The sequence below is a fragment of the Oryzias melastigma genome, linkage group LG15 (assembly GCF_002922805.2).
Source record: "Oryzias melastigma strain HK-1 linkage group LG15, ASM292280v2, whole genome shotgun sequence".
Classification (NCBI taxonomy): Eukaryota; Metazoa; Chordata; class Actinopteri; order Beloniformes; family Adrianichthyidae; genus Oryzias; species Oryzias melastigma.
The window spans coordinates 19,979,473-20,007,012 of NC_050526.1; the positions used below are offsets into that span (position 1 = coordinate 19,979,473).

General features: G+C 36.5%; 1 protein-coding gene and 1 long non-coding RNA gene across 2 annotated transcripts in view; one reads left to right on the plus strand and one right to left on the minus strand.

The window, feature by feature from the left end:
• Positions 1–955: 955 nt before the first annotated feature.
• Positions 956–5,266, minus strand: LOC112161367 (neurofilament medium polypeptide). The gene is made up of 3 exons (XM_024296430.2): positions 4,174–5,266; positions 3,981–4,105; positions 956–2,225 (listed from the first exon to the last, which is right to left on the minus strand). Exons 1-3 carry the CDS (start codon positions 5,143–5,145, stop codon positions 1,244–1,246), a joined length of 2,079 nt encoding a protein of 692 aa, XP_024152198.1. The 5' UTR covers positions 5,146–5,266; the 3' UTR covers positions 956–1,243.
• Positions 5,267–7,869: 2,603 nt separating this feature from the next.
• Positions 7,870–27,540, plus strand: part of LOC112161896 — a 37,013-nt gene continuing 17,342 nt past the window's right edge. Inside the window, exons 1-2 of the long non-coding RNA XR_002921969.2 lie at positions 7,870–9,365; positions 11,166–11,249. This is a non-coding gene — a long non-coding RNA (uncharacterized LOC112161896). The remainder of the gene's footprint in view (positions 9,366–11,165; positions 11,250–27,540) is intronic.

Here is a 27,540-nt window from a genome sequence, read left to right on the forward strand (position 1 = left end):
ACTGGGATGTCGGGAGATCAATTCCCCCATTGTTAAGGGAAATGTATACACACGTGTGTAACAAATGAGGCTTTTAATTTTTTCGCCATGTGGAACTATTATTTTTTTTAAAAGTTGAAACATAAATTTCTCGAAGTTAAACAAATTTGAGCTTCATGTAGCCTTGTGTCCTATTTATGATGCACAACAATAAAAAAAACACTTCCACTGTCTCAGAACTGAATTGAAATAAATTTAATTAAGGGACGTTTTCTACATTCTTTACTCTCCTAAACTTAATACTTACTTCAGCTGTTTACTAAAGTCGGTTTAATGGTGATATTCCACTTAGTTGAACATTTTATTCCCCCAAAACCATTTTACTAAGCGGTTAAATCATGCAACTGTAATTTCTAACTTTGCATCAAAAAAAGTTTCTTGTACAAAATTAGCCATTCGACAAATTGGAGCTGTTAAATTTAATTTTTTTTTTCATGTAAAGAAGTTATTTTTATGGATTTATATTATTTCAACCCTTTAACTAACTGCTCAACCAATTGGTAGATTTTTTTTTAACATTTGTATTTAAGCTTTATTTAACCAGGTGAAACCCATTGAGATCAGGACCTCTTTTTCAAGGGTGACCTGCCGAAAGGTCATTTAAATGAGGTTACAGTATATAAACAAAAGGATGACTTTAGGATATTTACAATATAAAATTTGAAGTTGCAACAAAGTGAGATTTTTAATAGGCAGTATAAGTAAACAGTCATTTGGAAGGTGCTAAAGTTGTGCACGGGTAATTCTAAGGTGCATTGTTTAACAATGTAAGTTAAAACATTAATTGTGTGTATTAATCCCTATAGACAATAACAGCAGAAAAAAATAATTTGATTTTGGTTTGTTTGGGGAGCTAAAGGATTAATAAAAAAAACAATAAATACACCCTTCAATAACTAACTCAAACTGACAGAAATGTTTTGATATTGGATTTATTAGCAAGCACATAACAAAGCTGAAAACATACTTTCTCAAAGTGGACATTTTCATCCAATTAGATTAGAACTGTGTTTTAAAAGAATCTAAATAAAGAGAAACCAAAGTTTAAAAGGTTACAATCAAAGTTCGAAGGCAAACATGTTTTGTGCAAAAACAAAAAAAAAAGCATTTTGGGTTTTTTTATGTGTATGTCAGACACAGTTTGTGCTACATTTTTGCGCCTTCAGCTTTCCTGACTTGCATCGATCCAGCTTTACTTCAAGCCTCATTTATCTTTTTCTGCTAAAGTTTGTTTCTTCATTTGGCTGCTGTCCGGTGCTTTTATTTTGGCGGTCTTTTCCGTCTGGGTTGTGCTGGTTTCATCCCTTTCCACATCCACCACCTCCATCTTTGCAGTTTGAAGGGATGAATCACTGTTTTCTTTCAAATCCTGAACGTTTTTCGCCTCTTTTTCTTTGTGACCGTTCATCAGGTCGGTTTTGCCGATTCCTTGAGGATCTGTTTTCTCGGATTCTCTTCCTGAACTTCCCTTGGTCTGTTCAGACATTCCTGCTGCCTCTGGAGTGACCTTTGCTTCCACTATAGTTTTGTGAGCTAACTCAGAGGCCGAATGCTCCGTTTCTTGTTGCTTCGCTTCAGCACCACCATCAAGCTCTTGAGTTTGATCAGATGTTTCACCTTTTTCTTCAGCAGATTTAGATTCATCCTCCACACTGACATCTTTCTGATCTTCAATCTCTTCTACAAGTTTTTCCTTCATTTTTTTGCTATTTTCCTCATTTGAAGAACTTTTCATCTCTTGAATATCTCCTAAATCTTCAGTACCATGTGACTCCTCCTTCATTTTTGAGGTTTTTTCACCATTCTGCATCTCACCGGCTCTATCTTCATCCTCATGTTCAGTTGGAGCTACTTGTTTCTGTAGACTATCAGACACCTGGTTTCCCTCTCCGTCTCCACTGTCCTTATGATCGTCTTCTTCCTCACTTTTCTCACTTTTAAGACTCGCATCTTTCCCCACGTCTGCCTCCTCCGACTCTGCGTCTTCAAACTCCGTCATCTCGATCTCCCGGGTGGTCTCGGTTATGATCTCCTCCACAAATTTGTACTGTGGTTCTGCTCGTCTGCCTCCCTGTCGGCTGAAGCAGGGGAGGGTGTAAACGGGGGACTGGTGGTAGATGTGCGGGAAGGAGATGGGGGCGTCGGAGGCCGAGGACAGGCGGGCCTCCTCGCCGCAGAGAAGTTTCCTGAAGAACAGCAAAAAAAAAAAAAAGACTTGAACTCACAAGAATGTTCATGTATATCTCATAAAGTCAAGTCAGCATTTTCTAAAAACGGTTTCTTGATTGTGCAACACAGTTGTGCAACCTTTCAGTCGCAATTTCTGGCTCTTTTCTAAAATGTATAGAGGAAATAAAAAAGAAAATATGACAGTAAGGACCACCACTTGTAGGACGAATGAAAATCGGTGCATTTTTCATGATATTTGAACATAATATGCCAAGAGAAGTTCAATATTAAGAGGAACTAGACAATAAATGTTATTGTCAGGATTCTCTACTTGTGTTTTGGTGGTGCTTTTGTCCTGTTCTGTTTTCTCTGTCATACCACACCACTTCAGATGAGATATCCTGCAGCCATAATGAAGTCATGCCATGCCACGTCGACCAAATCCGTTCCTGGAGGGACTGTCGGGGCCATCCTTTAAGCTTCATGTTCCTGTGGACGGCCACTCCTCTTCATGTTCCCTTTCCCAGAGGAGAGTCGTTGGGACTGTTCCTCTCCTGACTGATCCTGAGGAGGGGTTCTGATACGCCTCACATACGTACTGCTGCAGGAGCTCCATTTTCTGGGCTCGTTTTTGTTTTGCTCGCAAGTGTCCTCTCCTTTTGGGTGTTTTGGGGCATCTGGGATCTGCCCTTTTGGGGAGGGGTACTGTCATGATTATGTGCTTGTGTTTTGTGGTGCTTTTGTCATGTTCTGTTGTGCACGTCAATCTCACTATGTTTAGGTCAATCATTATCAGCTGTCTTGATTTACCTGATCAACCTCAGTGTATTTAAGAGTCTGGTTTTCTGTTCTTTAGGTTCTCCTCTGCCATTTTTTTTGGTTTATCCATGGGTTTTTGTCACATTTGGATCAATTTATTAAATGTTTTAAGTTCCCGTCACCAAGCCTTTTGTGTTTGGGTCCTCCACCACCACATATTCCTGACAGCTATCTACAGCATTAAGAAGGAATGTTTGGAAAAAACTTACAGTTTTGGTAAAAACCTATTTAGATGCATTTGATTTCTATTGTTAAATAATTGCATTTAATGTAATTAAAATAGTTAATAGAATGTCTAGTCCAGAGGTCTGCAACCTGCGGCTCCAGAGCAACATGAGGCTCTTTGAAGCCCTCCTTTGTGGCCTTCTGGTTAAAGGAAAACAAAATATTTTTGAAAATTATAACTATAAAAATTAAAAAATAAAACTTGATTTGAATCATTTACTTTAAAGACATGTATCAGAAGTTTTTTGACGGATTTTTGAGTGCTGGATTTTCTATTTTTACAAAAATTCAAGGATTTTAAATGTTTGTAAAAAAAATTGTCACTGAATTAGCTCTGATTTAATTCATTATTTAGGAAGTCATGTGAAATCTCTGACAACTATTATAAACTATTTCACGTTTTGAAAAAAAATCTTCATTTTATTTTGCCAAAAAAAAGTTTATTTATAAATTTCATAATAGTAACATTAATATAAAAAACACATTGGTGTTTAATCTTCATGAAAAGTGAATAAGACTTTGTGGCTCGTGTTGGGATGCTGTCAGTGAGAAATTGACCCAACTGGTCCTTTTAAGTGTTGAAGGTTGCAGACCCCTGGTGTAGTCGAGTGGTGTTCACTTCTCCAAATCTGGCCCTTCTTTTGCAAAAAGTTTGGACACCCCTGTAAATATGCTGGATTAAAATGTCTTTTTTCCCTAAACTATGAACAGTGTCATGCATGTGATACCTGTAGGACAGTATCTCCACATCCAAAGCCATTTTCACGTTGAGGAGGTCCTGGTACTCCCTCAGGTAGCCAGACATGTCAAATTTACAGCTTATGAGCTCATTTTCAAGCTCCTTGATTGTATTCTAGGAAAAGAAATCAGAAAGATTAGTCATAGAGAGAGATTACTCAACTCATAAACAGTAAAACTCACTTGATAGTGTATAAGTTCCTCCTTGTGGCGATCCTCAACATCATGGAGTTGCTTCTCCAGCGCCTCCCTGGTTCCTTTGGCGCAGTCCAGCTCCACGCTTTTGGTCTGCAGGCGCCTCCTGAACTCCTGGATCTCCTGCTGGCTGCTTTTCAGAGCGTCCCTCTTGGCCTCGGCGGCCTCCGTCAGTTTAGCAAACTGAGATCGGAAGTTCTCCCCCATCTGCTGCACGTCGGGCATGGCGTGACCTTCCAGCTGCGCCCGGATGTCCCGCAGCGCCGCGGTGACGCCCGGGTGGCCGAACTCCGGCGCGTTCACCTGCGCGTCCCGCTGGATTTGCTCCAGCATCTCCGACACCTCGACCTCGTGGTCCGTCTTCAGGAAGTGGATCTCGTCCACTAGAGATTGCGCTTTCTTGTCCAGCTGCAGCTTAGCCTGGTATGCGTCACTGATCTCCCTCTTCAGGGCTGAGATGTTGCTCTCTGCGTCCAGCCTGCTCTGCGTCTCTTTCTCCTGTCGTTTTCTCAAAGTGGAAAGCTCCTCCTCTAAATTCTGGTGCTCGATCTCAATCTGGTTGTTCTGCTGGGTGATGTCCTGAACCAGCTGCCTCAGCCTCCTCAGCTCCGGTCCATACTGCTCCTCCAGGCAGGACGCGGGCTTTGCTTTCCCCCTGATCTCCCCGATTTCCCTCTCCAGAAGGTGGTTGTGATGCTCCAGCTGGTGCACCTTCTCTATGAACCGCGCCAGGCGGTCGTTCAAGCCGAGCATGTGCTCTTTCTCATCAAACTTCCCAAACCCCAGAGCTGCAGACCTCGAACTCATCTCCACGGATCGAAGGCCGGTGCTCGGTTCTCTTGGATCCAGTCTTGATTGTTGTCGTGCGTGCGCGTTTGGAGCGGAACCGAACCTGCTCTTATCCATGCTGCGGCGTCTGTTGTCGATGTGAGGTGCTGATGAGGAGCTCCATGCGGGCATTTATAACCGCCGCCATCTGCCTGCTGTGCAGAACGGAGCTGTCCGTGGTGCTGAAAAAAGTATGGCATCAGCTGATGCGTTAATGAGATCCTACCGCATGTTTTTGCGCAGGCGGCAGTCACGTGGGCGCACAGGCTTTAGCCATTCACCCAGCAGTAAAGAAGTGAAGAAAATATGAGGAAAACATCTTGTGTTACGTTTAAATTAATGTCAAGCAATTTGTACAGTTTGTACATTTAAATCTTTATACTTAAAAAAACATTTTTTTGGATCTTATTTTGTAAATTAAAAGAGTTTAACTCTTACTGGATATTTCTTGGGCTGGGTATCGATTATAATTTCCAGAAATTACAAAAATCTGGATTGATTCAATTTCAATTTTTTCGATCCTTCAAGTTTGAGTTTACACATTTATACACATTTGTTTAGAAATTCATTAAGAATCTACTATATGTTTTAAATATATTTATATTAATCTGAAATAATGAGATTGTTAACAGCTTTAGCAGAAATGTTCAGATCATTAACATTGTAAACATTGTTCTGTTTCTCCTGGAGGGCGTTTCAGTTTGGCCACTAGGTGGCGATGGCGCTATTTTACAGCATAATCCAGAAGAAGACATAATGAGTAAAAAACTGTTTTCGACTAAAAATTGTTGCTTTAAAACAATATTTCATCAAAAGAGTTTGGAAAATTCATTCAAGTGAGTATATACATATATAAATGTAAATATAAATAATAATTTAGTCAGTAATGTATTTTTATTGGTCGACCGGGCTTTAGCTTTAGCCATCCTATGGGAAATTCCATTAAACATTAGCATCATGCTAGCAGACTTTAGCTTTATGCGCTAAATCGATTTATATTTTTTGAATTGATTATAGATCTTTTGAGCTCAAATCAATTAATCAATTTTATGAAACCAGCCTTAAATATTTCAGTGTAATAGTGCTACTTTTGATCAATTCTATGAATTTGTATGAGGATGAATAAAAGTTTTGTCCATATGATCAATTTTTGTCTCTTAGTAATGTCACAAGACTTTTTGAACCTTAGTCCTCAGTCAAAAATGTCAGAATTACAAAGTTTGCTCTGAATTGTGTTGCAAAAATAGTATTTGTATTTGGAAATGGTTTATTTCAATCAATCAAAACAAAAATAAATCAAAACAAGCAAACAAACAAAACAATAAATCTACAGAGCAAACTTAGGACACCAAGTCATTATATTGATTGGAAGATACATATATATCTACATACTTTATTAGATAATCACGGTCTATTTGCCACAAGAGATAAAATACTTAAAAATATAAATAAATAAAAACAATTATACTTGTAAATAATTAAATGATTTCTCTTAATTATAGAGAGACACATTAACTCCTATGCATGTAGTCTGTGACGCATGAGGCCAATAAAATATTAAGTTTATCAAAAGGAATTTAATTAATTAAACAATCAAATCAAAAGAAATATATATCTATATATCAAACTTTATACCCTAATAGTGACTTGATTGGGATAAATGAAAAAGTAAAAGAAGATACAAATACTTAAATGTATACATCCCCACGTAAAACGATACAATTACTCTTAACCATAAATTAAATAGACATAATTGTACTTACAATACCTGACACATTAAATAAAGTAATTAAAAATATCCTATAATTATTTGCTTAAATGCTCTAAAAAAATGAACACAACTTGAATCTCATAAAATAATATTTTAACAAAGATTGCATGAATATGAAGTTGGACAGTGAGTTTTTCATAGCTCTAGAGTGACAGGAAGGTTACGAACAGACTTGATTTTATTGCTTAGCTTCGCCTTTTCATTTGACACAGTTTCCTGAGCAAACCCATTTAAACTTTCCAGACAGCAGCAGTTTGTGGAGACACACTGACAGCACTTAGACGTACAGTTTGCTGTTTGCTGCACAAATGTCCTCTGCTGCTCTGACAGAGGCCGCAATCAATGTTTGTGAAAGGAAAAAAGGAAAAACTCAACAATAAAACACAAACTTGTAATGTTGCACAAGCAATTAACAACATGGTTACATATACACAACACTATTAAAAGCATAAAATATGTTTAAAATGGTTGTTTCTTATTTATTATTTTTTTTTTTTACAATATATAAAGATGCAAAAAGAATAAAAAAAATCACAGGGATGAATGTAAAAAAAATATATGAATTCTGAATTCTCAGTATTGGATGACAGTAGAAATAATAAATTATAAATATTTTAAATTCTACTATTGAGACTTAAGATATATTTTCACTATCTATATAGTGTAAATGTTTAATTTACTTATTTTGTCTGAAGGATATTTTGCTCATTTTCCTCCAATAAAGTATGTTTTGAAGTTTCTGCTGCCATCTAGTGGCCACTAACCGCTCCTGCAGTCAGAAACTTTTGATGACAATTAAAATTCATATATCATAAAATGTTACCAAGAAAAAAAGTAGATAATTAAATGTGTTGCTTCTGAGCTTTTTTAAAGAGTATTTTATTTATTTATTTCTAAGATTAACATGTACTTGAAATATTCATGTTAAATCTGAGCTATAACTTCAAAGAGTCGACAAGTTTTAGCTTTTAACCCTGGAGCTTTAAGAGGACCAACCAGCTTTCATCTACCTGCTGGTGGCTTCAGAAGTTTAATTTGTTAGGTACCTCTGGAACCATGTTAGGAGAAATTAGTGATTTGGAACTCAATCTTTCCCTCTTTAAGAAGAATAGACTGGAAATGAAATTTTTAATAATGAACAATTATTGAGGATTATTTGTAAATCTCCCAAAAAACAGTTTAATTTTTGTAGTTTTGTTTATTCATTATCTGAAGCATACACATTTTCTGTGTATTATTTTAATATCCTAGTTATTTGGTGGACAGTTTGCACAAATATGTTGCAGAAAAATGCAGTTTCTTGTTGACATGGATGCATGAATGGTGACATCAGGAGAGGATCAATGAAGATGCTGAAATTTGGTTAAAGGACATAAAAAAGTTAAAATAATTGCTGAAAAGTTACTTGCAAAATAGCTGTTTATCTCAAAGTTAAACACAATAAGAAGTGTGAAAAATCAATTAGGAATTTAATTACAGTACTTGTTCCCTGTGGTTTCTTAAATTAAGATTAAGGTTTTTTTTTTTTTTTTTTGCAAAATGAAAAAAAACAGTGTTTCTTTTTATGACATAGTTTCTGCAGAGAGGCAGTAGTTCGTTAAAAATCCACCTCTGAGTTGTGGGTGGGACTCTTGATGAGGAAACCGAGATTGTGGCCCGCCCAACATATTTTTCACGTCACAAATAAGCCTTTTTTTAGACAACACTTTTTGTCACTTTTCTTTTTTTTTTTTGTCCTCTATTGTCAGAAAAATACCACAAGAATACATTAAAAACACAGTTTTTGTCAAAGTGAGTCTAAATTGGTGGACCAAAATTGAAATTAACTGTCAGCAAAAAGAGGTAAAAACTTCATTTTTGGTGGGAGGAAAAGGAAAAAGGAAGCTGGAATCATGGGACATGTGAGTTATGGGAAAAATTAGATTTAAGGGTCATAAAAGAATAGAAATCCAGTGTATTGTTGAGATTTCAATTTTATCGGACTCAGCTAATTTATAATATTTTTTAATATTGGAAAACATTTTGACAAAAAACCCATGAATAATAAAAATGTAAGAGTCACTTGAACTACTTAATAAACAGGTTTTAAGGAAGAAAATAAAATAGGAAGTAAATAAAGGACATATTGAAGAATGATTTCACTGTTGTTAGGAATTTATTGTTTACATTTTGAAAAAAAAAACGTTTTGATGAAAATTTAAGAGGAAAAAAATGACAATGTTAATAAAAAAGATCCTCACTCCACACCAGCAGGGGGCAGACGTGCACTTTAGATGTAGATGCCTCGCCAATAAACCCGAAGGAAGAAGAAGAAAGGACAGCAGCACAAACCAACACTAACTACTACTGCTTCAGGGTAGCAATTGAAATATAAAGAAAGTCCAAAACTTTCAGAAAAAAAGCTTAAATAAATATTTATTTAAATGTCAGAACATTTTTTAAACAAATAAACTAGCAAATACATAATATTATTTTAAAAAAATATTAAAAATAAAAATAACAGGGCCCAGGTTTCACCACCAGCTACCAAAGCAACAGCAAAGCAGAGACGGTCCAGGATTTACCATCAAGACCACAAAAGGTCAGTAACTTCCCCAGCAAACTAAAGGTAGGACTGATTACTGAAAGTGTCTCCAGGTAATCTCAGCCACAGTGTCATCAGAAAGAGTCAAACTCAAAGCTGAAAAAGGATTATGGACCACTGACTCAGGTATATTACATTTTTAATGTTACTTTAGTGGTAAAAAAAAAGACAAAAAAGATGAATAAAATAATCAAAACTAGCAAAAAAATAAAGCGAATCAAAGTTTCAAGTCAAAAGAACTGGAAATGTTGAACGTGTGTTGTGTAAAAGGGCAAACAAATCTGTTACTAGGTTTTATTTTTTTTCCAAAATAAAGAAAAAAAAAAAATCTGCAATTAATAATAATGTGCTTTTTTCATGTAGTGTGTCAAGTTGTGACTGATCCAGTGTAGATCCTCATACAAAAACCTAAATTTAAATTTAGATTTGGAAAATGATTGATCATCTGCATTAATTCTCTATACCGCGAAATATAAGTCATATATAATAAGCAAAATGTCCCAGATAAAATAAATGAAATATATTAGATTTGCACATAAATATATTTGATGAATGTACATTTCAGCTCATGTATTAAAAAAAAAGACAAAGAAAGGGAAAATATAATAATTTGAAGTTTTTAAAGTAGCTAAAACATTAAACCAGAGAACTGTTTTCAACTTCAGTTTATAGAAAATGTTACATAAATAGAGTGAAGCAGATTTTAGATACTTAAGAAGAAAAGGTTTCATTGAGTTCCTTGGCTTTGGGTTTTCCTGAGCAATCCTCATGTAAAATATTCAGACAGCAGCATTTTGTGGAGACCAATGAGAATTTTTTTTTTTTTTGTCTTTTTAGAAATGTTTTCTTTTCTTTTTTTTAGTCTGATTTCTCCCTGATGTAACGTCTACAAACATGTTATCTGCTTTTGCAGACGGTGGCCCGGTGGGGCCAGCTAGAAAACAGAAATGCATGTTATATAGATGCCTTAACTAAATGTAATTTGTGTTATGAAGACTCTGAGTTTAAATGATTTTTGTGCCTCCAACATAACACACTGCAAAAAATTTAAAAAATTAAAAGACATTTGTTTCTAGGAAATGTCTTATTTTCTGTCTTGCAAGAAAAATAATCTTATCAAGAAAGATTTTTAATAGTAAATCTACAAGATTTAAAGTCGTAAATTTACAAGAAAAAAAACTAGTAGTATTACTTTTTTTTTTTTTTGGTGGCCCTAATATTCCATCGTACTTATACCCTTTTATCTGATTTTTTTTTTTTTTTTTGGCTCATTTGAAATACCTTTTTCAAATGTTTCATTTTTGTGGCAGTGTAGAGCAGATAGTTAAATATTTATGGCTTTCATTTTGTAAGCCTACAGGTTCTGGAGATTTGAGTCACAGGTATTGACTGCATGGTTAAAACCAATCATTCATTGTCATTTTTTTTTAAATGATGCTGCAGCCATTTTTGTTCAAATAAGAACAATCCACCTTATAAACCCGACTACAACCTTGGAAAGAGATCTGCATCGTTATTGTATGTGGGGAAAAAAATATTGAACTAGTCTTAGTCTATCATAAAAAATGTTTGGTGATCTCCAAGTAGATGTTTTCAATGTATCCCACATAAGTCAATTTTCTACAGTAATGTTCCTACAAGTAATAAATCCTGATTAAATTGATGTTTAGTTTACCAATAAAAAAAGTCTGTGACTACAGTCTTATAAGCAATAAAATGTGAAACTAATCTTAATGTTGTGTAGATTTAAATCTCCCATGTTGCAATGTACTTTAACGACAGTTTGTTGCTCCACAGAATGAACACAATGAAAGCTGGAACAAGATAGTGGAGAATCTGGAGTCTACAGGAGAGTCTGAAGATTTGGCCGCAAAGGAGTCTGTAAGTGATCGCAGGTGACCCTTAAATCTAGTTTCAGTGAGAACAAAATGAAAACATGAATAGTTGTGTACCACTGTGTTACATTTTGGGGTCATTTTTATCAAATATGAATATATTACAACATTATTTATGTCCGCCAATGTAGTTACTTATATATACTTGGTGGTAACCCGCTATCTCCCTTTTGGGGTCATGCGGTTGCTGGAGCCTATCACGACTACTGTTTGATGAAGGCGGGGCTCTGGAAAGGTCGCCGGTCTGTCACAGGGGGACACAATCACTCCCACATGGACATCTAGGGACACTTTAGAGCACATGTGTCAAAGTTGTAATTCTATCCGGCCCTCCAGATCATAGTATTTTATTGTTATTAATTGCCCGATGTTATCTTGGACTTATTTCTAACTTGTATAATTTGGAAAAAATATATTTTTGTGAAGAGTAAAATATTTAAAGATATTTAAATTGATTTATTCTGGAATAATATTCCTGCCTTTTTATTATTTATAATTATGTTAAAGTTTTGTAATTAAAGTTAAAGTTTTAAAGCTTTAATAATGGGTGGATTTTTGGACTATTTTGGCATTTACCAAGATTTTTGGGGGGCTTTTTTGGAATTTAGCTAATATTTCAGCTACACGCTAGCGCTTTTGGCTAATCTAGGCATTTTTCAGTTTTTTAGGATATTTTGAAGTTTAGATAGTTGTTCAGCTACATGCTTGCTATTTTGGCAAACCTAAGTCTTTTTTTTTTTAAACTATTTTTTTGGCAAATTTGGCACTTAGGTAATATTTTAGCTAGCCATCAGCTTCAGCATTTTCAGCTTTTAACTTCAACATTTTTATCTATCAATTTCAGCATCTTCAGCAGCCAAATTCAGTTTACATCATTCACACTAGCATTGTCGCAGGTAATAATATATATCTAGTTCATAATTGTGTTAAAAAGTTTCACAAAATGTAGTTTTAGAGTGTTCAATAAATGTTTATTTTGTTTGGCCCACAACCTGAGGGGTGTTTTGGATTTTGGCCCTTTGTGTGATTGAGTTTGTCACCCTTGCTTTAGAATAACCAATTAACATATGAGGCCTGTTTTGGATTGTGGGAGGAAGCCGGAGTATTCAGAGAGAACTTACGCATGCAAACTCTACAAAGAAAGGTCTTTGACCCACTGCCTTTTTGCTGTAAGCCAAGAGGGGCAACCACTACACAACCATGCAGCCATAAAAAGTGAAAAAATTAGAAACCTTTTGCATCTTTTTGTTTTATAACATTTTTTCCTACATAAACTCATTTTCTTTCTGCAGTTTTCTAGCCCTCTGCTGCCCTCTAGTGACTAAACATTTTATTGTTTTTGCTTTCAAGGAAGTCAAACTAATACCTAAGATATCAAGTTAATTTTTTATAATTTTATTTTTTTCAAGTATGTACTGGGGTACAGAATGACCAAACAAATGAGATTCCGAGCAGGTTCTTAGTGAAATGAAGCTGCGGTTAGAGGCCAGGACTTCAAAGACTCCACCAGCTTCAGTGTTCCCCCCCGAGCGCAGGCTGATCAGCCAGCTTTCATCTAACCTAAATTACCTGCTGGTGCCTTCAGCGCAGAGGTCTAATTTGGCAGCTGCCTGCCCGGCCATGTTAAGTCAAACATGTTGAAGTGAACTCTGATTCATCAATTATCAGCCAGTTCACCCTTCAGGGGAGGGGACAGGGCTCACGGACGCCTGCAAAAACTTGAACTTAAGAGTTTTTCTCGACTGTTTAATCTATTCCCTAAACTAATTCTTGTTAGTACGACAACATTTTGTTTTGTATCTTCTTAAGCAAGTTTTTAATGATTTAAAAATAACTTTAAACCCTTCATGGGTTATTCGTGATGGGTTATTTTTGGATCAATACTCACTTTGGGGGGGTTTTCATTTTTAACCCTATTTAATGTTGTTTCATGAGTTCCGTTTTAATTTGTTTTTTGTGGAAAAAAAGTTTAACCTCTGATTTGGGTTAAAAACAAGTTATTTTTCACTATTAGTGTGTTTATTCAAGCATTTAAGAGTTTGGCTTGAACAAAAGTAGTTGACAGCTTGACTTCAGGACTCTTAACATCTTAAAGGTGAACAGATATTTGAAATGTAATTACTAAACATCTGCTTTATAACTTTAGATTTTGTAAATGGTTATTATTATTACGTAAGAAATTTGTCACCTGTTTTATTTCTTTGATCAGGTATTTAATAAAGCACAAAATAAGCTAAATCAACACGTGCATCAATGTGTTTTGCAATCTTTTATTCCTTATTAGTGACTTTAGATCCGGGCTCTGAAACCTGAGGGTCCGGAGCCACATGTGGCTCTTTTATCCCTTTATTGTGGCTCTTTAGCTTTAATTAAAAATGCTAACGATTACATAAATAATTTATTAGTTTAATTTAACATTGAACATTTCTACAGAATTGCACTGTCAGATATTCTGTAACAATTTTCTTTAAATTTGTGGTTTTAATTTATAGTTTGCGAAATAAAATTTTCTACAAGTTTTTTTTATTTTGGTAAATTACACTAAAGTGGTTAAAGTTTTGAACAAATACAGTTTAAAATGATTTAGAGTTGTGTGTTTTCTTAGAAAATGACAGTAAAAATCTCAAGTTATTGTTTTGAGGTTTTTTTTTATTTATTTTAATTTAATAAATTCTACTAAAATGTTGCTTATTTTTATTTTATTTATTTGTATTTTTGAGAGTAAAAGGTAAAACAGACACCAAAATCCATGCTTGAGTGTCTTGTATTTTTAATTCAACTAAAACTGCTGCAGCAGGAGGACCTTTATGACACTGTGTGGGTTTTATTTTGAAAGTCACTAATGTGTGCTGCTGTCAAAAGTGAATGAATTAACAACTGTTATACAGTAGATAGATACAAATAGACACTGTAGTAATTCAATTATTGTAATATTTAAAAGCTACACTTATAAATAAATGTTTAATTGCCAAAAAAAGCTTAAATATTGTGCATTTTTTAAACAATAAAGTGGGACTTAGCGGTTCTGGTTGGGTTCTGGTCTGTAAGAAACTAGACCAAATACCTTCATTAGCCATAAAGGTTGCGGACCCTTGCTTTCACTGAACAGCATTCTTAAAAAGTTACACAAAATTTACACAAGTTTGTGTTTGGTAGTAGATTTATTTTTTTTACATTTATTGACAAAATATCCAGTTCATCTTACAAATGCATGTTCCTTACAGATGTGGCACCCCCTAATAAGTCAAATAAAAAATATTTTTTGTGAAAATAAAATCTGTCAAACTCACAGTTCTTTTTTTTATGGCATATGTATTTCCTTGCTGAATATTTCTGCAACTAACCACCAACAAATCTATGTTATGGGTTTGAAACTTTTCATCGAAGATAATTTATTTTCAGTCAGATTCTTTGCAAGCTGTTTGTAACTTGTCAGTATTTCCTGTACATGTAAATCTATTGTGCGGATGGAGATTAGTAAGATACTTTTCACACATAAAGGCAACTCGATATACTATAATTTATTCACAACACAGTGAAGCTCAATTATATGTATACAAATGCTTTTGTAGAAACTATACCTGAGAAAGAATTTTGTTTAATTTAATAGATCTAATTATATAGTTCCTATTACCTTGTCAAGTATTGAATTACTAAAATTCAAGCATGTATTCTTTTTGCTTGACCACTTATATCATGATCAGGAGTGTTATTTAATGTTGGTTGTGACATTATTGTACTTCCATCAAAGGTCGGTTCACTGATTATAATATTATTTTATCTCTATTTTTAAGAGTTAAATAAACTTTTTTCTCCTTTTTTCCTAGTGAAAAATAGTCTGCAGATATTTTTGATTTTTGAAACTTGATTTAAATGAATGATTTTTCTAATAACAGATAAGCTGCACACATTTGAAACTTTATTTATATTAATAATTACATAATCGTGTGATAAATTGATACTCAAGGATCTTAATGACCCGAATCTGTGTTAGTACAGTATAAATATCTGATTAGAAGTTATGAACCGGATAATGGTAATTCAAGTTAAGGTAGAGCCGTGGTGGGATTATATAAATTCACTTCCTCCCTTTCAAGCAATTTATAATTTGATGCCTAATTATTCTATGTTTGACATGACTTTGTGAGGATGTAATCCTCTGTTTATTGTTAATGCATTCCCATTGCTTTGATTGCTAATCTAATCTAATCTAATCTCATCTAATCTCATCTAATATAATATAAAATTGTAACATTTGGTTTATTGTTTTTTTTTATTTTATTTCAAACATAAAACAATAAAATATTTAAAAAAAAAACTTGAAATTCAAAAATAATATTAAACTCATTAATTTTATTTTTGCAGGTTCTATAATATTTAAATCTACCTTACAACTAGAGATTTATTTTCTAATAGTACTGGGTATATTGATCCAAATTATTGATAGAATTGATCTCATTGGTATTGGATAGATACCAACCCCTTAAATATCGATATTTCTATTCTTATTTGAAACTTTTTTGTATTTGCTAAAATGACCAGCTGAGTCACTTCCTCGCCTCTTTTGCCAGTCCTCTGAGATCTCAGCAGCAAACTTTGAGCAAACTTGCCATAAAATACCTGGCAGTGGTTGCAACAGCAGTGCTGGCAGACAGATTTTTTTTCTGAGGTAGAAGTTCATAAAACCACAAAATGTTTATGTCAAATTGATCCTGAACAAAAACCTCTGATTGTTGCTTACAAGTTATTCATATCTTCACCTGTTTTTATTGTTCTATTTAAAGGCTACAAAGTATTTTTATTTGACCAGTTTTTTTTATTTTTTATGGTTAAACATTTTAATTTATTATAGTATCGTAGTTACTTGTTTCTTTTGGTTGTTGACTGTTTTACATTCACTTATTCACTTTTTATTTGATTTCCAGAAGTTTTTATTTTAATAAACTATTTTCCATTTAATTGAAAATATTGTTTCTTATTCTGTTTTTATGTTTGTCAAGTAATTAAAAAAGGAAAACTTACAAAAAATACATTTACAGCAATTAAAAGGAATTGAGATTTTGAGGTTCATGTCATTTCCACCCATTGATGAGTTTTTTAATAATTTTTTAGACTATATTGATTATTCTTTTCTGCCCTTGACCTAAATTGTTATTTTTGAACCATATAATTGTGTTGAATCATGAGTTGTTTTTTCTTCTTTGTTCCATTTAGCATAAAAACAAAGAATCCTTCATAAGATCATGTAATGACCAACCTAGAGGAGCCAGAACAGACACTTTTTAGGACAAATTTGAAACACGTGATGTTTGGAATTTAAAGAAAAATAGTCTGTTCTTTGTTTCCTTTCAGCTATGTGTCGAGTGCTTAAAGTTTCATGAGCCTCGTTTCACGGTGGAGGTCTCACAGGGCGCTCTCACGAACCGCACTTTCAGATCATTCTCCCCTGCAACTTGAAAACGGGAGCGCAGTCGTCTGACTGTAGCCAGGAACGTTCAAAAATGAATTCTGGGATGCAACGCCTCTCCGAGGACATGCGGCTTCCTCTTTCTATTCCCTAATTAAGAATGCAGTGCTACAAACAACAACACGCCGTTGACATGAGCACATCACTGAAATGAGGCGTGACACAAAGAGTCTCTTAAGAAAAAAAAAAAGAAAGTTTGAGCTGTGACAAGAAAAGAAAAGGATTTGTTTAAATGTGCACACAGCTCTGCTTAAGTCCTTTTGGTAAAAATGAGAAGCTGTGTTTCTCCTCCGCCATCCTCTCCCCCTCTGTCTCCCGCTGCTTTAGGCCCTCTGCTTATGTGACGCTAATTGTTTCTGCTCCTTGTGCCAAGTACCTACTCTTCCCCAGCACATTCTACAGACAGGCCCTGGTCCCTCGGCTGCTTTTTGTGTCTGTTTAAGAAATGAAAAAATGTGTGCTGCCATCTGCGGCGAGCGCACCCCTGTTCCCCCTCCTGGCCGTGACTGTCATGGTGCCACAGTGATACTCTCTCAAAGTTAGAAAAGAAAAAAAAAAACACAACAACAATGTGCAAGAGAAGCAAGAAAACAAAAGTGACACGAACAACTGCTAATATGAAACAAAATAATTCAAGAGGTTCCTGTTTTGATGCATTTCACGCATGGGAAAGACGACTCTTGACGACGCTTGTGAATATTGCAAAGCACGCACAAATGTAGAAGTAGGTGTAAAATATATTTTTTAGATGAAATCATTTTATTTAAAAAAATCCAGGTTTTAGGCCTCAGGGCAAACAAACCCTTTTTTTTCCATGTGTAGTACCTCTATTTGTCCAGCAGTTGGCAGTGTTGGAAAGCAAATCCAGCAACTTTTCAGAACACAGGCTTGCTTTTAAGACACTGAGGCCTTCACTCCTCTGTCTGGGGAGTAATATCCCTTTCTGTTTGTTGAATCGACCTGTGACACCATCAGACACTATATCCCAGTGTGACATATTGACATGCTTGTAACGCCGCGTGGCTGTTACATCACCCCGTCTTCTTGCGCTCCAACAATACGAGCCAGCCTGGCAACATCTCGGCACACATGAATATTAAGTGATGTTAATCACAGTGGAGAGAGCCGCGTCAAGGCAGCTGACAGACAGCTCTCAGCATTCAATTGACATCCTCAGATTTGTCCTCTGTTTGACGGCAGCATCTCTCAACATGACAAGTCTGTTTAGAGCTCACACACACACCGAGCCACGTGAACGATTAGACGTGCAGTGACACTGATTTTGTTGGAATTGGGCCACTGTGCATTTGTGTGTTTGTGTGAACAAGAAGCAGACTTAAAAAAAAATGTTTATCTAGGGCACATGTGTAAAAGTCAAGGCCCGGGGGCCGGACCTGCCCTCCAGATCATTTTATTTTATTGTTATTAATGGCCCGTTGTTATCTTGCGCTCTTGTATAATTTTGACAAAATCTATTTTTATGGAGAGTAAAATATTTAAAGTAATTTAAGGTTTAAGTTTATTTATTCTGGAATAATATTTCTGCCTTTTTATTATTCATTATTAGGTTAAAAAGTTAGAGTTTTAAAGTTTTAAAAAATGGCGTTCTGCTAGCTTTTTGGACTATTTTGGCATCTATTAAAATGTTTTAGTGTATTTTGTAGTTTAGCTAATGTTTCAGCTAAATGCCAACTGTTTTGGTTAATTTAGACTTTTCTCTGTAGCTTTTCAGGCTATTTTGGAGTTAGGCTAATATTTACATGCTAGCTGTTTTGGACAATTTAAGTTTTTTTTTTCTCAGTTTTTTTAGGACATTTTGAAGTTTAGCTATTTTTAAGCTACATGCTAGCTGTTTTGGCTAACCTATGTTTGTTTTTTTAATCTTTTTAGGCTAATTTGGCATTAAGCTAATATTTTAGCTGGCTATCAGCTTCAACGTTTTCAACTATTAACTTCAGTGATTTCAGCTATCAATTTCAGCATCTTCAGCTATCAGCACTAGCATCTTCAGCATCCAAATTCAGCTCACAGCATCCACACAAGCATTATCACAGTTAATAAGATGTAAAACAAAGTTTTAAAAATTTAATTTTAGAGTGTTCAATAAATGTTTATCCTGTTCGGCCCACGACCTAAAGTGTGTTTTGGATTATGGCCCCTTTGATAGAGTTTGACACCCCTGATCTAGGGCATTCAGGTGAATTTAAGAAAAAACTATTTTTTGTCAATAAAATTGGAATTTATAACTTTAACTGAGCTACATTGTACTTTTGAGCTGGAATAAACCATTCCGTTTCCTTCATATCTCCGTTTTTGTTCATCCAAACCAAACAGAACAAAGCTGTTGATCTGGAAAAATAAAGAAAGGCACAGAAAAAAGGAGGAATGGCAGGTGTGATTGTTTGACTTTCAAATCACAGAGGCATCTATTGTATTAACCCGCAGTGTAAATAAATACAGGATTCAATTTCCATGGAGTCACACGATAAGTTGACAGTTCTCAAGGAGATCAAACAGGCTGCTCTGGGGCGCGTGAGCCGCAGAGAAAAAAAAAAAAATCTTGGGTATATGAAAGGTGTTGACACCTTGAGCAAGCCACAAAAAGAGACAAATGTCACATCCTCTGAAACAATTACAGAGTGAACCCCAGGTTTAAAGCCACCAGTTCTTCATACAGTAGAGCTTCTCCTGCAGCATCTCCCAGCGGTTGGCAGTCTTTCGTTTTTGGAGCTTTGTGGTACGACTGCCCATTGTTTTCCACCTATCGTGCTGGACACCAGCGGTCATATTTGTTTCTGCTTCTGTTCGCTAAAAGAGATTTCAGTTCTCGCCTCGGTTACTGTCTGGAGTCACCACATCGTCCCCTCAAATTAGGCTCACTCTCAGCTGACTGCCGCGTCCCAATGTGACTGCGCTCTAGGTGCTAATGATAATGCTGTAACCCCGACCAATTTGCCATGGCAATCAGACTCACTTAATTGAGTTGATTATGGGTTCTGTCTGAGATGACCCCCCTCCATGATTGGGGAAAACTTAGCAAAAGAAGTATTCAGACGGAGGGGAAAAAAGCTATCCTCGGGCTCCGTCCATCACGGCGCAGCAGACACATGGGATATGACTGTTTGGAGGCATGAGCCAAGGCATATGTGCATGTGTGAGTCTGCACATGACAATTCTGCGTGTGTGGGGTGTTGGGGGATAGGGAGATCAGGCCTTCGGGGAGGAGAGGGGCGGGACTATGACTGAGGAAGAGGGCCACGGCGGAGGGGTTTGGGCCCGGGGTTTGAAATCACAACAAAGCTCGTGTAATGGATCTGGACACACACCACATCTGAAGTTAATCCAATCAGGGACGAGCGCGGTGCTCTCATCTGCCGCAGACACACAAACATAAGGTCAAGAGCAGCTTGTATTAGCGCGATGATGTCAGGGAGAAGTGGTGTAGATAATTGACTTTCGACATGATTAAAAGGCTAAGGGAAGACGAAGAAGTGAAAGAAAGCAGAGGGTTTGCAGCAGGTCCGGCCAAGCAGTTGTGAATGAAAGCCGCGTTTTATTAACCGCCTCAAATCAACAAATGAGCTGTTGTAGGTCAGTCAAAGTAGACTGGACTTTCAAAACTAAAGCGATATCTGTAAGCAGACGTCACATCCCTTTTCTTTTTTACACACTGATATGCAGCAGATTTTCAATTTTGACAGATTTACTTTCAAGCTGCTGCACAGCTGCTTTAACAGCACATTTTTGAAAAGCTTTTTTTCCTTAAATAAATAGTCCAATAAATATTCTATGCGCTCCAGTCACAGTTTAGTCGTGTTCTATGTGGGTCTCAATCGGCCAGATTGAGGAAAAAAAAAATCATGCGTCTTTGATAGTGTTTGAGGGGCCGGGCAAAATGTGTAGGTGGGCCGGATCCGGCCCACGGGCCGTAGTTTGTAAACCCCTGATCCATAGTTTTTCTGTTAACTTACTGGTTAACTTCATAAGTAAACTAAAACATAAACTGTTGCATTGAGTCATTTAACAACAAATCCTGAAGATGTTCTCCACAATGTTTCCATCCTTTAAGTTTAGCAGACAGTTCTAGTAGATAAAGACAGTAAATGAAAACACAATAATACCTTAACAAAAATGGCTCTGTAACAACTTTTGGGGAAATGGATCACAAGCCAGTTGAGGTGGCTCAGGCATCTGGTCTGGATGCCTCCTGGACACCTCCCTGGGGCATGACCCACTAGGCGGAGGCCCGGGGGAGGACCCAGGACACGCTGGAGAGTCTATATCTCTCAGCTGGCCTGGGAACGCCTCTGGGTCCCCCAGAGGAGCTGGAGGAAGTGACCAGGCAGAGGGAAGTGTGGGCAACTTTGCTTTCTATCAGATAGAGAGCTGCCCCTAAAGACCCGGTCCTGGATGAATGGAAGAAGATGAATGGATCACAAGGTTATCGTAATGTTTTTCATTCTACTTTTTTCTTATCTATTATTTTTATATATTTAAAACAGAATTTTCCGAATTATTTAAAAAAACTGAATTTCCGTCTCTTTTTTTTCATCTTTTATTTTGAGAATGACAACCTTCACTGACACTTTAAGATTTATTTACTCCCTGTGACAGTATTGCATTCAGTTTGATTAGTTTATATTTTAAAGTTATTATTACATTGCTGGAAGTTTAATTTTACTATAACCCCAGAGAATTACAAAGAGTCAACAAACTCGAATGTTGCAAATATTCTTGTAATTTTAGGAACAGGTCATGAATATCCGAGTATTTGGATACTCGTAAAAGCCTAAGTTACCACTGAGTGGTAAACTCCTTAAAACCTTATTTTATAGCCAGGATTTGCAAGTGGACCTGCAGACTTCAACAACCAGAACCAAAGTTCTTTACTGAGGATGGAAGGCTCCCACACCACTTGAAAAAACTTTATTTAAACTGGCAGCCATAACAGTTACAGTTTTTCTCATTTGAAGCTTTAATAAAGGCTTTTTTTTTTACAATTCTGAATACTTGGGTCAGGGTAAGTTGGATTATTTACATTTCTGGCCTGTGATGTCAGGCGCCATCTTGTCTGCAGCCAGGTCCCCCTTAGTTTTTGACTCAGTATGAGACTCTGCTCATACTGTATGTTTTTTTTTACATTTTTTTTTTTTTTAGCTTTTAAAGTACTTTGTTTGCTGGTCGTCATGTTAAGAGGCCATATAAACATGAATATAATAAAAAAATAAAAGGAAGAAATTGTAGCATTTATTTAATGATTTTTTTTGTGTATTTCTTTATAGAAAAAAATGTGTTTTGTGCAGAAAAAGAAGCGAAGAACGGTTTCCTATGTGTCATTAAGCAGTGCGATGTAAAAAACCTGACAAATCCTCATAGCGTTGCTTTAGTCCTGCAACCAAAAGTTCATAAATTGCGTGTCTGTTCGTGCTTGTTTAGAAGATAAGAATGGGAAGCAATCATAGCAGGCCTTTCTGTGAGAACTGCACCATTTTATTCCCGGGAGAACAGGACACACAAATGAGAGCCATAGAGCACCGTGCTGTTATATCCGGGGATAGAAAGCAAATGTGCTTTTGAGAGCCAAGCATACTGGTTCTTTCATAGGCAACTTGGTTCCACTTGTGATTGAATGCAACATTCTAAAAGGACTATTTACTCTTTTCATTTCCTCCTGTGTATAACAGGCAAAGGAGCATGTGCCTTGCTGTATGAAAACAGGACCTGGCCTAATGTTGCATGAAGACCATGGTGAATTCATATTGATGGGAAAGCAGCCTCTGAAGCCCAGCAGCTATGATTTTTTCATAAGCCACCGGGAACAAGAAGTCAGTCAGCTGACAGGTGCTAACGCCGCCAATTGTGCCATGGATAAGAGATGGGACGCGGAGAAAAGAGGCAGGGAGAAAGAAAAAGCAAAGGCAACAACCGGCTCCTCTTTTCTGAAGCGCTGGTGTGTGTGTGTTGTTGTGAATTGCTCCCTGCACCCTGTTCCCTTCTTTAGCTGCAGAGGATTTTATACGGAAGAGACTGTGTAAACACCAGAATGCATGTCAAATATGATGAGTTTTGATAGCTGTAAAACATACCCAAGGACTTCTCCTCACTTATTATATACAACCAGAGCCCTGGAGCTATGTCTGCATCCTTCTGCCTTACCTCCACGCATGTCGCACCACAGTCCCTCTTTGGAAAGCATTGATTATTTTGGCATGAGCCAGGGAGGAAGGGAGAGGTGTGATTTCTTTTGTATTTCCACAAGAAAAAAAAAAGGTAAAAAATAAATATTTTTTGAGTACTGTGCAGCCACAATAAAAACACGAGCTCACCAGGGAAGAAATAAAGATGATGGATTCGCTAGTTGAAGTGCGCACGTGCTTGTGTTCCTTTGCTTTGCAGGAGTTTCGGCTGCAACCAAGTGCTGTTTTCATCTGCATTCATACCATCCATTAACCGTGCATTGATGAAATAGTGGCGTCTATTATCCAGCATTGTTGTGTGCCTCCGTTTCCTGCGTTTTCTCCAGCAAGTACTCCTTGCTGGAGAAAGTGACCAAAGCCGCAGGCACTCTGAAGCTCCAGGGAACCACTTGAGATTGCAGGCAGAGGGACTGATAAGGCAGCTAGCCATTCATCAGGCCAGATGAAGGCAGTAAAGTTGACTGGAGGAACCCAGGCATCGCCCCAGGATGGCTGTCGGCTTCTCAGTGGAGACCTGTGACTAACACATGCGAGCAGGCATGCATGCAGACAAATAGCTGGAGAACAGGGGAAGAGGGCAAAATGAATGGAGCTGAAGGAGGAATGGGATTCGGGACTCAGGAGAGGAGGGGAGAAAAAGTATAATGGACCTCCTGGAGCTGGAGTCCCATCTCTTAGAGCTACACCCAGCAATTGAGCCGCTTGTCTGGGGTGCACATGTCCCTCTCTACTCTGAAAACATCCATCAGATGGATATTACTACAATCCAGAGGTGATACATTAGCCCGGGTGCCATGGGGACTCTGTGTGTCGCTGATGGATTCCTCTGGAGTTCTCTGCCTTTTTCGCAGGGGCCTCGCCGCTGCTCAACTCGCAGTTTGAATTTATTCCACAGTAATAGTCTTTGTATTTTATTCTTAATCATGCTACCCAAAGGATGGATACACATTCCCCTTAAAAGAAAGCACCACTAAGTTGCACACTTATGAAAGCAATATATTACTTAAGCACTTAGGCCAGCCAAAAAGGAAAGATGAAGCTACTTTGGAGTGTAGCTGCTGTGTTTATAAGGCTATATTACTGTCTCACTGGTGCTTTGATAGAGCTTATACCATCAATTTGCACAAAGACTCTATCTTTGCTTACATAAATCCCACCTCAGGTTATTATAAATCTGATTTATTTGCTCCGCTCATGTTTATTATTGTGTTTTATGGTTTATATTCTGTATTAAACGCCACCAGTAGGACTGAGGAGCATGTTTGTCTCATCCTGCGATGGGAATGAAAATGGTTTATGAAGCAAAGAGTGCCAATAAACAGGCAGGCACAGATTTTTTTTTTTTTTTTTTTTAAGGTGCACACAACTTTGATGTTTTATACATGATGAATTCAATAGTTTAGCACAGGTTCAAGGCCAAATGCTAAGCACTGACAGGACTTCCCCAAGGCAGTAACATGAACAAGAGACTGAGGTGCGTGCATGAGCAGGTTTCCTGTCATCATTCCGATGCTCTGGCTTTCTGCGCACCTCCTCTTCCAGATTCTGTCCGTTTATGGTCCAGACAGCTGAATACAGTCATCCAGATGTTGTCTTGGACCAGCGCAGTGATGCAAGGCGTTTCCGTGATCCGTCTGAGGCGAAATGAAAAGCAGACAAGCTCACCAAGGACAGCAGAGCAGATTGATTTTTATCACAAGTTGCCGTTCAGTGACACGTTCTCTCACTGCACGGAAACTAACTGACAAGGAAATTCCTTTAGAGTCAGATCCCGTCACGATCGATCACAATATTGACAAATGCAAATATATGACTTTGCTGCTTTAGTTGGAAATGTACTTGTTCGAAGAGCCTGGAGAATTATACAAATAATAATGTAAAAAATCTTCAGATGTACTGCATGGACATGTAGTGTTAAATAAAGGTTGTCAGCTTAATTCAGACTCAGAGGATCACAAGATCCAGACTTTAGGTTTACTTGATAGACACTTTAAAAATCCAAATGTGTCATAAACTGGATAAAAATACCTTAAACTTCATTGTTCATTTGAATTTGGTTCCCACATTCTTGCCTGGTCTGGATTTTCTGATGTTTCATTACTGGAATTGTTGTGATTTTTGGAAAAAATGATTAACAAGGTTCAAATAGGTAATGACTATACTCCTAGCCACAGTCTAAGTAAGGAATACTGGTAAAGGCCTACAAGGTGTTTTATTATCAAAATGACGACGTGGAGGACAATTGCTTCTACGCCATCCATTAGTTTCTGATAATGGACGCCTCAAATGTCTTTATCCTGCTTTTACCATGGTTACTTATGAAAAAAAGAACTATCTAATCAATGATAAGTACTTCAATTATGTTATTTTTTTTGTTGAAATCATTTTTCACAAGAAGCGTACTATTTCATGTGTGATGTGACGTGTTGTCATGGTAACGGCTACCTAGCCTGCGCTGATCTCGTTCTGCCAGCATGTAGGAACTTATGTAAATGTTAAACATCATGTTAAGCTATACAAGGCATCGTTTCAGAGGGAAAATACACCTCTTAGCGCTTGTTGTTGTCCAGATAATGAAGCTGAAAACATGTTTCAAAGAAACAAAATCCCCAAAGTAGTTTCCTAGATCCCTTTAAGTGTGAGAAATATTCACCAGATCACTGAATGTGTACCTAAAAACTAACTATTTCTAATGTAAAAATTCAAGTTTATTCCACATTAAGCAATAAAGTAAGTAAGACAGAAAGACAGTCAAGGAACTATTTAAAATAAAAAGTTCCTTTGGATATCGCGTCTCTTTTGGTTTTGTTAGTGTTATATATATATATATATATATATATATATATATATATTAGGGCTGCCACAAACGATTATTTCAATAGTCGACTAATCACCGATTATTTTTTCCGATTAGTCGACTAATCGGATCATGCACAAAGTTGATGTAAAACACAAATCTTAACCATCATTCACTTTAAACTAACTAAAAATTATATATATATATATATATGTTCACACTAGCATCATTATAGATGAAATGTAAGCTGAATTTGGCCGCAAAAGATGCTAGTGACGATGGTTGAAGATGCTGATAGCCATGATAGCCAACTAAAATATTAGTTAAAGGCCAAATTAGCCTAAAAAAAGCCTAAGTTAGCAAAGACAGCTAGCATGTAACTGAAATAAAAACTCCAAAATAGCCTAAAAAACCTTAATAAATGCCAAAATAGTCCAATAATCTAGCATAACACCATTATAACTTTCAACTTTACTACACTGACTCCATTTAATATAAAGTAACGACTAATCGACTATTAAATTAGTCGTCGACTATTTTAATAGTCGATTAGTCGTCGATTAGTCGACTAATCGTGGCAGCCCTAATATATATATATATATATTTAGCTCCATATGCATTTCTTTTACAGTTTCACTCGCCATGATCTCATCGTCTTCATTATGCACAAAATTAATTTTGACCAAGTACAAGGTGAAGTTTTGGTGTATGTGGCGGGGGTCAAATTTTCGCTCAACGTATCCAATAGAAAGAAAAACTGTAATAAGAATAAACATTCTGTAAACAATGTAAAAGTATTTACAGTTAGGGCTTTGTGTCTGTGTGTGTTGTGTTCTGTTACATACTGTTTGTCTGTTTGGACTTATTCCTTTCTTATGAGGTCTACTTAAAGCCTATTTTGTTTACTTCTAAAGTTTTTTTTTCCTTTGTTGCAAAAACAGTTCTTGACTGCTGTGGGCTGTAATTAAATGCAACATTACATTTCCATCACAGAGTCATTTGAAGGACAGACATCATTTCTACTGTCTTTTCTTTAGTCAAAACTGTAGAATAACAAATGTGCATCTATGTTGTAGTTTCTCTTGTTCTGGTTACTAACGGGTGTTTAGGTCAGCGCATTAATATAGATAACTCAGGCTTTATGACCGGAACTTCTTTTTTTAGGCGTCTATTACCATTGTCTGTCAGGAAACTTTTTAAAAAATTGAATGTTAATTGAAATACTGTTAGTTCGTACCCATTTTCCAGACATACAAAAAATTCAATTAGACTCAAGAGTCAAAAACGTATCTTTTAGTGTTTTACTTGCAGCAAGGAGCAAACAGACAATGGTTACATTTAATCTTCACATTAAAGATGCATTCGAAAACCACAGTCAGTTATACTGTTTTAGACGCACACAGGATTTAGCTTCTTCCCACTACTGCATATCTGTGGCCTTCGGTTCCCAGGGAGATGAAGTCTGCAATCCGATTGCCACTTAAAGGGCCTATACCATACTTTTCTTAAGTCTTTTAGAGTAAACTATATCAATTTATACAATCATATGTTACCTTTGGCACACTAAACAAATTATTTATAAAATAAGAGTTATTTTCATGAGTTTTTTTCCTACCTGAAAGTAAGACGCCTTGATCATTCAGGCTCCGTCTGGGAGCCGTCCATTTTTTATGACGTCATCCAGAGCCGTCCTCGGCAGCGTGTATGCATTTCTCCCTCAAAAACAAACAACATCCAAACTTTTTAAAATATGGATGTGCATACCGTATATCTGCCTTTAGTAGCTCCGGCCATCGCTATACTGGTTCAAAACACA

Coding starts and splice junctions, on each gene's coding strand:
- LOC112161367 (XM_024296430.2), bottom strand. CDS start 5,145: ATGCCCGCATGGAGCTCCTCATCAGCACCTCACATCGACAACAGACGC. Junction 4,106..4,173: donor AGGAACTTATACACTATCAA/GTGAGTTTTACT, acceptor TTCTTTTCCTAG/AATACAATCAAGGAGCTTGA. Junction 2,226..3,980: donor GTGGAGATACTGTCCTACAG/GTATCACATGCA, acceptor GCTGTTCTTCAG/GAAACTTCTCTGCGGCGAGG.